Genomic DNA, 12,640 nt, shown 5'->3' with positions numbered 1-12,640 from the left:
TGGTAAACTTCACATTTCTGATTAATTTAAGGTAAATCGGTTTGTGTGGTAAAAATCCCTGGACAAATAGGTGTTATTATTGTGGAAATGTAAGAAATTGCAGTCTTCTGGATCCCCTCTACTGATGCACATTTGTTAAGGCTGATTTTCCATGTGTATATTTTTTGAAACTTAGTATTTGCCACTTTGAATCTTCAGTGATTAATCCATTTAAAGTTGAAAAATTAGACTTCTCTGACCATATTTAAGGTAAACTTTAAGAAATGAGTACTCTCATGTGTCCCAGAATTTTTTTTTAATTTTTTATTGTTAACGTTAACCACCATACATTACATCATGAGTTTTTTGGGTTTTTTTTAATTCTTATGTTAATCCCCTACATTACATCATTAGTTTTTGATGTAGTATTCCATGATTCATTGTTTGTGCATAACACCCAGTGCTCCATGCAGAACGTGCCCTCTTTAATACCCATCACCAGTCTAACTCATCCTCCCACCCCCCTCCCCTCTAGAACCCTCAGTTTGTTTTTCAGAGTCCATCGTCTCTCATGGTTCGTCTCCCCCTCCAATTCCCCCCCTTTATTCTTCCCCTCCTGCTATCTTTTTTTTTTTTAACATATATTGTATTATTTGTTTCAGAGGTACAGATCGTGATTCAACAGTCTTGCACAATTCATAGCACTCACCATAGCACATACCCTCCCCAATGTCTGTCACCCAGCCACCCCATCCCTCCCACCCCCCACCACTCCAGCAACCCTCAGTTTCCTGAGATTAAGAATTCTTCATATCAGTGAGGTCATATGATACATGTCTTTCTCTGATTGACTTACTTCGCTCAGCATAAGACCCTCCAGTTCCATCCACGTCGTTGCAAATGGCAAGATCTCATTCCTTTTGATGGCTGCATGATATTCCATTGTATCTATATACCCCATCTTCTTTATCCATTCATCTGTCGATGGACATCTTGACTCTTTCCATAGTTTGGCTATTGTGGACATTGCTGCTATAAACATCGGGGTGCACATACCCCTTCAGATCCCTACATTTGTATCTTTGGGGTAAATACCCAGTAGTGCAATTGCTGGGTCATAGGGTAGCTCTATTTTCAACTTTTTGAGGAACCTCCATACTGTTCTCCAGAGTGGCTGCACCAGCTTGCATTCCCACCAACAGTGTAGGAGGGTTCCCCTTTCTCCACATCCCTGCCAACATTATCTTGTCCCAGAATTTTTGAAAGCAGAAGTCTTTAGAAATCCATGGTATATAGAGGTCTTTCATTTGGGAACAGACATTAGACTGTTAGATCTAGATTTAAGTTTTGCTACTTTAACAATTTGGAGACATTGCAAATCCAAATATATTTGTGAGAATTTGTTCTTGAGGGAAATAAATTTTAAAAGATGGAGAGGGGAGAATGCTGCAGTCAGGAATAGAAAAGAGTGGAAAAGGAAATAGTAGAGGTAAAGATTTTTACAATGAAGTCTAGGTAGCAATAAAAGGTGAGGGAAATTGTGGCCTCAGGATACATACCTATATCTGTCAGGATGTTGCAATCTGAGATGTGTGTAGATATCCGAGGGATCATGGCATCTGCTTTGATAATGAAGTTACAGTGGTTATAGTTTTGTAATTGTTTTAAGGGGAAAAATTGGAGCAATATTTGTTTTATGTCTGAGGTATTTGGATTTTTCTCATGTGTGAATACTAGGATAGTTCCCAGCTATATCGAAGGGTATGAGTTAAGTTAAAAATCACTTTTTCTCTTTGAGATCATGAGGAAATCTGGGAAGTCAATGACCTGGGCATAAAATCAGAAAAGCGTGAACTTTAAAAAAAAAAAAAAAAAAAGTTCTTTTAGAATTATATAGAACAGAAGTCTGAAGTGGGAAAGATGATAAGTAGGAATGGACTGTGTAGTTGAAGACATTTCAAATGCTATTATGTACTTTTATAGGGTTATCTTTGTTTTTGTGAGCATAAAATTATTTATGGGGCTTCTCAAGGTTCACTTGAGGCAAACTTAGACCAGTTCTTGATTTTCAGAAGTCTTAAATGTCTCAGAAATGAGTTATCTTGCTAGGAGGCAGCATAGCTCAAGGGAAGGGGTCTGTATGCTTTGGAATCTGAAAGACTCAGATTTGAAAGTTAGTTTTGCCATTTACATCACTATGAGCCCTAGCTTTAACATCTTAACAAGTGTACAGTAATTTGTTAAGTGAAGGCTTATTGTGAGGTTTAGGTACAATGTGTAGACATTCAACAAATAGTAGCTGTTATTAGTTGTTTCAGGAACCTAACTGTGGTGATTGTGGAAGGATCCATGGTACTTTGATGGTTTTACTTCTCTGAAGTTTTTAAAGGCAGAATTGTTCAGAACTGAAATAGAGATGAAGAGAAACTCATCGAATTTACATCCATTTTTCATTGCCTCTTCCTTCAAGTGACTTCTGTATCTTATTAAGCATATATACTTTAATAAAATCCTTAACTACTAACTGGTTTTTAACATTATTTTTTAAAATTTAACTTACTAGCTTCTCCAAATTAAATTTGTAGCATCATTTTGTGGTAGACTATTTTTCCATCTACTCATGTACTTTAATGGATTATAAATACAATTGGAGTGGGGCAGGCATTTAAATATTTAAAATTTTCTATTTAAAGGCAAGTTATCAGAAATGGAAAACTGGATCCCATTTTATGCTTTCTAATGCTTGGAATAAATCACTAAGAAAAATACAATGTATCAAAATGAGCATTATTTCTTTTCAAGTCTCTTGGGGGAATTTTTTAAGTTTCTGTAATAGAACTATTACATTTTATAATTATAGCAGCCAAAAAATTTTATTTCCATTTGCTTAGCATTTGCTACCTGATTCAATTCCACAAAGATAAATTTAGTTGGAGACTATTAAAAAATAGTAAATTTAAAGGAAAACCTATAAAAATACTTAAATTTAACATGACGTCATTGGGTACATTGGTTCCAGCTTACTATTAAAGCTTAGTTCTTATGCCAGTACAAAGTAGTGAGATCTAACTTAGTGAAGTTTTTTTTTTTAATGTGTGTTGTGATCTGGTTTTATTTTAAAGTACATTGCAAAAGGTCTTAGATTTCATTTCTCACCTAATATTTGTGTTATTTTTCAAACATCTAATTAGGTGAAACTGAATTGATTCAATTTCTATGTTACAGGAGATTACCTGGGGCAATTGATGTAATTGGTCAGACTATAACAATTAGCCGAGTGGAAGGAAGGCGACGGGCAAATGAAAACAGCAACATACAGGTTTCGTATTTTAAAAATTATTAATTTTTAAGCTGAAGGATTATATCCATATTCTAATTTAATTTATTCAGTACACATTTATAGTGCTATGCTATATGTTCAGTATTTTAGGTGCTACCAAGAGATTTAAAATACGGAATTAATCACCCTTTTATTATAAAAGCTATTCCAATTAGAATTTATTATCTTTGGATCTTTCTTAGTAAGATTTCTTTTTCTTTGCTGTAAACATAATATGTAGGTTAATTGGACCAAAAAAGGGAAAATTTGGGAAAAGTGTAAAGAAGAAAATTAAACCACCAATAATTCTAGCATCTAAAGGTAACCACTCTTCACACTCTGGTACATCTCTTGCTTGTCACCAAACAAGATTAGGATATACTTTTTATTTTTTGTGTATCTTTTTTTTTAAATTATTTTCATTTTCCATATTCTTAAAAATATTTAAAATTCCTTCATGATAGTTTCATTATATGAATATACTATAATTTAATGTGTCATTTTTGGAGGAAGTAGATTTCCTTTGTTTTCAAGTGGAAGAATGAAGGAGATATTAGTAACTTGGATTCAAGTTAGAAATTTAGTAACTGAGACTCTCAGCTATTAGCTTGATCATTACTGTTTTTTATTACTACCTTTTCCTGAGTACCTTAAAAAAAAATGTCAAAGTGTTTTGATTCTCATTACTTTTAGTAAATTAATCTGCTTTTCTTTAATGTTTAAGGGTAAATCATTTCTAAACTGGAAGATAGCCCTCTCTTCTTTCCCCCACCATTAAAATGCCATGATTTTTTAAAATCATTCTGTTCCCTACTTTAAAAATAGCTTATCAGCATAAGCATTACAAAAATTACTGTACTTAAATGTAGGGAAAGTTAATGAAAAGAGGGGTTATAAGTTTAAATGATACCCTTTAGCCAGCAAAGATTTTAGAAGTATAAATTAAATGCACAACATTATGTTGCCTGTTTCTGCTGTTTCCCAAATGTGTTTGCATATCAGAATCCCCCAGAGAGCCTTAACAAAAATCCAGATTTCTATGTGTCACTTCTGTAGGTTTGCTGCCTGTCCCTTACCTCTTTATACAGATCAGTATTTTGTAAATACATTTACTTTTCAAGTATAAACTCTGGTTTTTTAAAGCTACAAGACTCACATGAAAAAGTTATTTATGTATCTGGCTGCCTATTTACTTGCACCCTGTTAATGCATGCAGCCTGACAATGACAAGCCCTAGTTACAATGGATAGCTGTTTCTGCTGCCATGTTAATTTCCTAATGCTGGTATTTGTGACTAATGATTACATTGCCTTAATTTGAGTACTGTAGGTTGGTTGGGTAGCAAAGATAATACTCATTATATTTATAAAGTACTTAATTTAGAAGTATACTTGTTTAGAATGTTTTTATTAATTATTTCTTAACTTTTTTGGGGTAATGATTCAGTCATTTTTTCTAGGCTTTATATATGGACATCTTAAAAAGTGTGTGTGTGTACTCACATCTGTATATATACACACATATCACACACATGGAAAAAATTACTTCTATCTCCCCAAAGTATGTGTATGTGAATAAAACTTTTTACTTCATTTCTTAAATTAAATGAAATGAATTTACTGAGTTTTTAATCTTAGATAAGAACATTTATTCATTTTTTAAATTAACTGTGCTTTAATTTTAGGTCCTTTCTGAAAGATCTGCTACTGAAGTAGACAACAATTTTAGCAAACCACCTCCATTTTTCCCCCCAGGAGCTCCTCCCACCCACCTTCCTCCACCTCCATTTCTTCCACCTCCTCCAACTGTCAGCACTGCTCCACCTCTGATTCCACCACCAGGTAAATAGTAAATAAGACATTTGATTTTGGGAAAAAAAAAAGTAATCACGAGTGTTTCTTTTATTTTTAATTCTAACAGTTAAAATATATATTTGAAAATAAAATCTTCATTGATTATACTGCATTAAAATTATAATAGATAGGAAACTTATTGTGTTAAATCTTCAATAGATTCACAGTGAAACAGATCTATATGTGCTATTTCAGCATAGCAAAGAGAACATGCTAAAATAGAGAAGAATGGACAGATGCTAAAATTGTGATCTAAAAGTATGATTGTGATCACTAAAGTTGCTAATTGTTTACGGATAAATCCATATTGAATTGTAAACCATGTTAACTTGTTTTGAAAAAAGTTTTGGAGATACTTTAGAATTGGAATAGGTTTAAAAAAATATATCCTGTGAAGTGAAAATCTCAGTCTGGTCATCTTTGTATACTGATTTCATTTTAGGAGACTGCTTCTGGGTGCCAGGTACCTGGTACTTACTTCTTTTAAACAAGACAGAAAATTAAATTTCTATCGTATTTTGAGCCACTTTTGATTATTTTATTGGTGGCAATAGAAAAAATTCACAAGTAATCCCTAAATTTTATATTTTCAACTTAATCCAGTGGCCTTTGTTACTTTGTTCCCAGTAAGCTTCCAGTATTTATTCCCCTTAATCAGTTTTTAATGAAACTAGCAAGATTGATTGAGATAATAATTAACTTTCTTCCTACAGAGAATGCCAATAGTAAATGATAAAAACTAGCTCCTGGTCCTAATTATAACTACACATGGGAGATATGCTAAAATTTGCTTTCTTGTAATAAAATCAATTCATACTAAAGAGCCATGTCCACTCAGTCATTTCGAGAGAGCCATGCTTGTTTTAAGGTGCCAGTTGTGATCAGAGTACCTAGGCAAATAAAGGGTCTGAGTAGTCCTTCCCTCTAGTATTCATCCTTGGTCTCTAAATGTCAACTGTTGCATTGGACCTACAGCCACAGCACCTTTGATTCTCTTCCATTGTCACTTTCATCTTCAAAAAGGATGAGAATTATTATGAAAAACGACTGGTTTTAGAGACTGTGTTGTCTCAAAAACAGAGGAAAGAGAAGACTGGATAGGTTGGAGGTGCTTACTCCACACAACATTATTTCTAAAATTCAACGAATTTCTTGTTCTGGAGCATAAACCATTTCAGAAGTTGTAATTGGACCCGTGACTCTTGGGTCTTCCATATGGTGAGAATTAACCAAAGGAAAAGGGAATGGAATGAAGACTTAGTGATTCATAGATGAGTCCTTTGTCTACTGAAGATAAAATGTAGAAATAGTTAATTCTGAACATACTTGATTTGATGACACTAAAAGATAATCAATGTATGATAATAGTGTTATGCCAGATTGCTTGGTAATCTTACTTTAACTTTACTAGGTATTAAAGGTGATTTAAAAGAATTTTTTTTTATTACTAGCTAACATAGTGTATCCCCAGATTGCTAACAGTTTATATAGTCAGCACTAGCTGTTGTGAGAGAGTAAGTGGTGTGAGTGAGAGAGAGGGTATGAAAAATGGTGAAGAAGTAAATACCTTTTTGGTATAAGAATATTTAGAAGCTCTATAGGATATTGATTATAGGCACTGGCATTATCTGGAAGCACGCTTTTTTCCAAAATGACAAGACTACTACATTTCTTTGCCATATAACTTCTGTTTATAAGGGTAATAATACCTTTTAATAATGTTCAGATTATCTATGGCATTATGCTGTAGAGTCACACTCCTTATTTTTTTTGTTGTTTAGGTTATTTATTTACAGGCTTACCTCGGAGATATTACAGTTTTAGACCACCTCAATAAAAAGAATCAAATGAAATTTTGGTTTCTCGGTGCATATAAAAGTTATGTTTATACTCTCCTGCAGTCTGTTGAGTGTGCAGTAGCATTATGTCTAAAAATACCTTAATACATTAATTAAAAAGTACCTTGTTGCTAAAAAATGCTTACCACCATCTGAGCTTTAAGTGAGTCATAATCTTTTGTTGACCTTGGGGTCTTGCCTTGATGTTGGTGACTGCTGCCTGATCAGGATGGTGGTTGCTGAAGGTTGGAGTGGCTATGGCAATTTCTTTTAATAAGACAACAGTGAAATTTGCCACATCCATTGAGTCTTCCTTTCATGAACAATTGATTTCTCTGTAGCAGTGATGCTATTTGATAGCATCTTATCTACAGTAGAACTTCCTTCTACTGACTGTGAAGTCAGTCCTATGAAACTCTGCTGCTGCTTTATCAACTAAGTTTAGGTAATATTCTGAATCCTTTTTTTGCCATTTCAGCAGTCTTCACAGCATCTTCACCAGGAGTAGGTTCCATGTCAAGAAACCACTTTCTTTTGCTCATCCATGAGAAGCAACCCCTCATCTGTTATGTTTTGTCATGAGCTTGCAGCAATTCAGTCACGTCTTCAGGCTCCACTTCTCACTCTGGTTCTCTTGTTATTTCCACCACACCTGTACTTACTTCCACCACTGAAGTCTGGAACCCCTCAAAGTCCTCCATGAGGGTCAGAATCCACTTCTTCCAAACTCCTGTTTATGTTGATATTTGGATCTTTCTCCATGAATCATGAATGTTCTTAATGGCATCTCGAATGATGAATCTTTTCCAGAAGGTTTTCAATTTACTTTGCCCAGATGCGTCAGAGGAATCACTATCTATGGCAGCTATAGTCTTATGAAATGTATTTCTTCAATAAGACTTGAAAGTCAAAATGTCTCCTTGATCCATGGGCTGCAGAATGGATATTTTGTTACAAGGCATGAAAACATTAATGTCATTGTATGTCTCCAACAGAGAGAGAGCTCTTAGGTGACCAGGTGCATTGTCGATGGGCAGTGATATTTTGAAAGAATCCTTTTTTCTGAGCAGTAGTCTCAACAGTGGGCTTAAAATATTCAGTAAACCATGTTGTAAACAGATGTGCTGTCATCCAGGCTTTGTTGTTCCATTTATGGAGCACAGGCAGAGTAGATTTAGCATAATTCTTAAGGGCCCTAGGACTTTGAGAATGATGAGCATTAGCTTTAACATTAGCTTCAATTAGCCCCTAACAAGAGAGTGTGCCTGTCCTTTGAAAGTTTGAAGCCAGGCCTTGATTTGTTTTCAGCTGTGAAAGTCCCCGATGGCATCTTCTTCCAACAGAAGGCTGTTTTTGTCTACATGAAAATATTTTGTTTAGTGTGGCCACCTTTATGAATGGTCTTAGCTGGATCTTCTGGGTAACTTGTTGCAGCTCCTCCATCAGCACTTGCTTCTTTGCCTTGCACTTTATGTTATGGAGACGGCTTCTCTCCTTCAGCCTCATGAACCAACCTCTGATAACTTCAGGCTTTTCTTGTATAGCTTCCTCACCTCTCTCAGCCTTCATAGAATTGAAGAGGGTATTAAGGGCCTTGCTCTGAATTAGCCTTTGACTTAAGGGAATATTGTGGCTGGTGTGATCTTCTCTCCAGACCACTCAGACTTTCTCTGTATTTGTAGTAAGGCTATTTTGCTTTCTTAACAGTTGTGTGTTCACTGAGTGGCACTTCTAATTTCCTTCAAGAACTTTTCCTTTGCAGTCACAATTTGACTGTATGTCGCAAGAGGCCTAGCTTTCAGCCAGTCGGCTTCTGCCATGCCTTTCTTACTAAACTTAATCATTTCTAGCTTTTCATTTAAAGTGAGGGATGTGTGATTCTTCCTTTCACTTGAACACTTAGAGGCCAGTGTAGGGTTATTAATTGGCCTAATTTCGTTATTGTGTCTCAGGAGAAGGAGAGAGGCCAATGGTCGTCGGTTAGTCAAGCAATCAGAACACAAACAACATATATCGTTTAAGTTTGCCATCTTATATATGATTACAGTTTGTGGCGTCCAAAGCAGTTACAACAGTACCATCAAAAGATCACTGATCACAAATCACCGTAACAAATAAAATAGTGAAAAGTTTGAAATACTGTGACAGTTACCTTAAATGTGACACAAAGACATGAAATTACAAACACTTTTGGGAAGTGACTCCAGTGGACTTGCTGAAGTGTAGTGTTGCCACAAACCTTCAATTTGTTAAAAACACAGTAACTATGGAGAGCAGTACAGTGGGTGCAATAAAATGAGGTATGTCTGTAATGTTAGTTTTCAGCTACATGCTTTCCATATTTTAAATACCTATCCAGATTTCCTTTGCTTATTCTTAGAATTTCCGTGCTGTCTTGTCAGCATTTAAGGATACTGATTCAGATAAATTCTGATGCTGGTTTAAAAGCAATATCTAACTGTGGTATATTTGCTGGTGGCAGGGAGATACCAGTTCATACTAAAACCAAATATTTGTAAATTGAGACTATCTGAATTACTCCTTACTTTTACTAGATTTTGAGCTGTTGGGAGAGAAGGTAGTCTGTATTTCCATCAGTGTTTCCCAACAATGCTAATCACAAAGATCTTTTGTATACTTGACATTCCCAAAATAAGATAGCTGATGGAGTTAACATGTTTCTGTATCCATAACACCAGAGAGATTTTCAGATTGTACAGTCACACAGACACTTAGCAATCAAAGTGGTTACTAGCTTTTCCATAACAGTATGGCTGCATAGATGCTTACCAGCTGAATACAGGCCTTGATTAAAGCCACATTTTCAGTTACCGTTTACCACAGAACCACATGATTACAGTATGTCCTTAGAGTTCACTGCAATTTAGATCACCTTAAGAATCATAAGCAGCTAATGAAAGAAAGCTGTGGTTCAGGAGTCTTTTTATAAGTTTGCCTTAAAAAGTACTCCATTTTTCTTAGAGAAACCTTGGGTTTTCTTTTTGCTTCCTTGAGAAATACTAAAAGGAAAAAGGAAAAAAATCCTTTGAGAATTTAAACATATTTTAATGTTGTCTTTGTTAACATTTGCTTTCAAATGCATATGCTTTCAAGTCTATAGGCCTGTATGTGCCGAGACAAATATAGTAATGATCTATTACACCCATGTTTGGGGGTGTTAATTTTTTCATAAATAGGATTTTTTTCACAGATAGAACCATGTATCCAGATTTGCGTGGAACCTACTTTATACCTTTATCCCAGCATAACTCTTATTATTCACTCTCAGAAATGCCTTGATTTGGAGAAAAAAAATTTATGGTCAACTCTTAGAGGTTTCCAGGCATGACTCATTGCATAAGTAGATAGTTACTACTTAACCTCCTTAACAATGATGAGGTGATAGAGATTGCATGCATTCAAGGGACTTTTACTGTCAAATAGCAGACAAGGAGAGGTGTAATGCCTCCTACCACCCCCCTCAAACACACATCTACAAAGGTACATGAAACCTTGTTAGTAACAGAACAAAATATTTGCCACAATTGATTTGTATCAAGAGTGGAGAAGGTTTTGTGTTGGACAGTACAGCAAACATGTAAAGGACCTCTGGTCCTAAATTGATGTTGTGACATTTGGAGTAGCTTCTTTAAATGAAGAAGTATTTAATGTGGTTTTCTGTTACCATACTAACAGTAGCTTGAAAACACGGATTATTCAACATCTTTGTTAATTTTCAGAAAATTTGTTATTTTCATCGCCTAGTGAACCACCCAATAGTTTCTGTTGTGTTAAATTTTTCAGAAATACATTAGTGCAGCTTCATGCTTTCAGTGAGTAATAGTAGAAATTCAGTTGACCCTTGAAAAACACCAGGGCTAGGGGCACCAACCCCCCAAGCAGTCAAAAATCCGCATATGACTGGACCTTCCAGAAACCTCTACTGATAGCCCATTGTTGACTGGAAGCCTTACTAATAACATAAACAGTCAATCAATACATATTTTTTATGTTATATGGATTATATACTGTATTCTTATAATAAAGTAAGCTAGAGGAAAAAAATGTTAATATCATAAAGAAGAGAAAATGCATTTATAGGTCTGCACTATAAAAAAAATCCACATTTAAGTGGACCTGTGCAGGTCAAAGCCCTGTTGTTCAAGGGTCACTTGTAATAGCTAATAGTAGCTAATATATATTGAATGCTTATTGTTGGAGGCACTATTCTGAGCACATTTCGTATATTAACTCAATATGATCCTTGACAACAACTGAAATAGGTATTACTCTAATTTTACAGAAGAGAAACTGGGACTTAAAAGAGTTTAAACAATAGCTAGAAAATGGCAGAACCAGCAGGCGGTTTTGTCCAAAAGCCTGTTTTGTTAACTATGTTGAATCGAATCATGTCATTATGTGTATATTCATCCCAATAACGTGTCTTTTAAAAAGTTGTTTGTTTTTTAACTATTTCCCTCATGTTGAAGTGCATGCATATGTATTTCTGGGTAGAGAAGTTATGGAGCTTATAAAGAGCAGGAACCAGATTTTTTTTTTTTTAAACATCCAGTTAGCTGAGATTTTGCTGTTTGCCTGATTTGTGTTAAGTCTGTTTACTGAATAAACCAGTTGTGACATACTTGTTTATTGGAAGAAGAATTGTAAAATTGGAAAGATTCATGTTATAATGCAGTTGATTTTTTGGTACTTTTTTATTGTGGTAAAATGTACATAATATTTATTATTCTAACTATCTGTAAGACTACAGTTCACTGCCATTAAATACATTGACAAAGTTGTATAACCATCACTATGATGTATACCTAAAACTTCTTCCTTATCCATAATGAAACTGTACTTATTAAACAGTAATCCTTACCCTATCCCCCAGCTCCTGTAGCCTCTATTCTTTCTTTCTCTGTGAATTTGCCTATTGTAGGTACTTCATGTAAGTGAAATCATTACAGTATTTGTCCTGTGTCTGGCTTATCTTGTTTTTTAAACAATTTAATGTTTGTAAACTATTTTTTTAAAACTATGTTCAAACTAAATATTATAGACTTTTAGTTTAGATTTTTAAATGTTATTTTAGTGTCATCCTATTTTATCTTCATTTTTTATAATAGAGTTTATTGAAAGAGAGGAAGGCCAGATTTATTTTAGCTCCTTTCTTGTTACGTTAATCAGAATTAAAGCTCATGTGACTATGGTTCTGTAAGTCTTCAGAACAATTAAAATCTAGTTCGGGATTCCATTAAGTTGAGGAAGGCTCTTTGCTTTACTGAAATACTATAGTCCAATTAGTGCAGACCACAGAGAACAATGATCCCTGCTTTCAAAGTTGGATATAGGGTTTAGCTGTTTATCTAGATTTTAAAATGTGTAGGATTCTGCATTTTAGAAGGAATTCCTAAATTCATTCCTAAAGACTATCATCATCAAGTACATTAGTGTCTCACTAGTCATGTAGTACTTTTATATGCACTCAAAAATTCATGTTCATTACTTAAATATCTTGATGGTTTTGGGTTATAGCAGTGACACATGGGGTTCTAGGGAGAAAGGCAGCTCATATCTGGAGTCTTTCTGCATTTTCTGTAAGGCCTACATTGTCTGTGGATTAAGTTTTCTGTTAGCAGTCTGGTTCT

General features: G+C 34.7%; 1 protein-coding gene across 17 annotated transcripts in view; it reads left to right on the top strand.

Annotated features, from left to right (window-relative positions):
• FIP1L1 (factor interacting with PAPOLA and CPSF1) overlaps positions 1–12,640 on the top strand; it is a 78,448-nt gene that overhangs the window by 39,321 nt on the left and 26,487 nt on the right. For all 17 annotated transcript variants that reach the window (XM_035004987.1, XM_035004983.1, XM_035004984.1 and 14 more), the window contains 2 exons: positions 3,205–3,298; positions 4,983–5,139. In XM_035004987.1, the coding sequence (XP_034860878.1) occupies positions 3,205–3,298; positions 4,983–5,139 (251 nt within the window). The remainder of the gene's footprint in view (positions 1–3,204; positions 3,299–4,982; positions 5,140–12,640) is intronic.

Source organism: Mirounga leonina, unplaced genomic scaffold (assembly GCF_011800145.1).
Source record: "Mirounga leonina isolate KUSES-001 unplaced genomic scaffold, KU_Mleo_1.0 Mir_129, whole genome shotgun sequence".
Taxonomy (NCBI): Eukaryota; Metazoa; Chordata; class Mammalia; order Carnivora; family Phocidae; genus Mirounga; species Mirounga leonina.
Note: the sequence above shows the minus strand (reverse complement) of the source record. Positions and strands in the feature narration are given on the sequence as shown.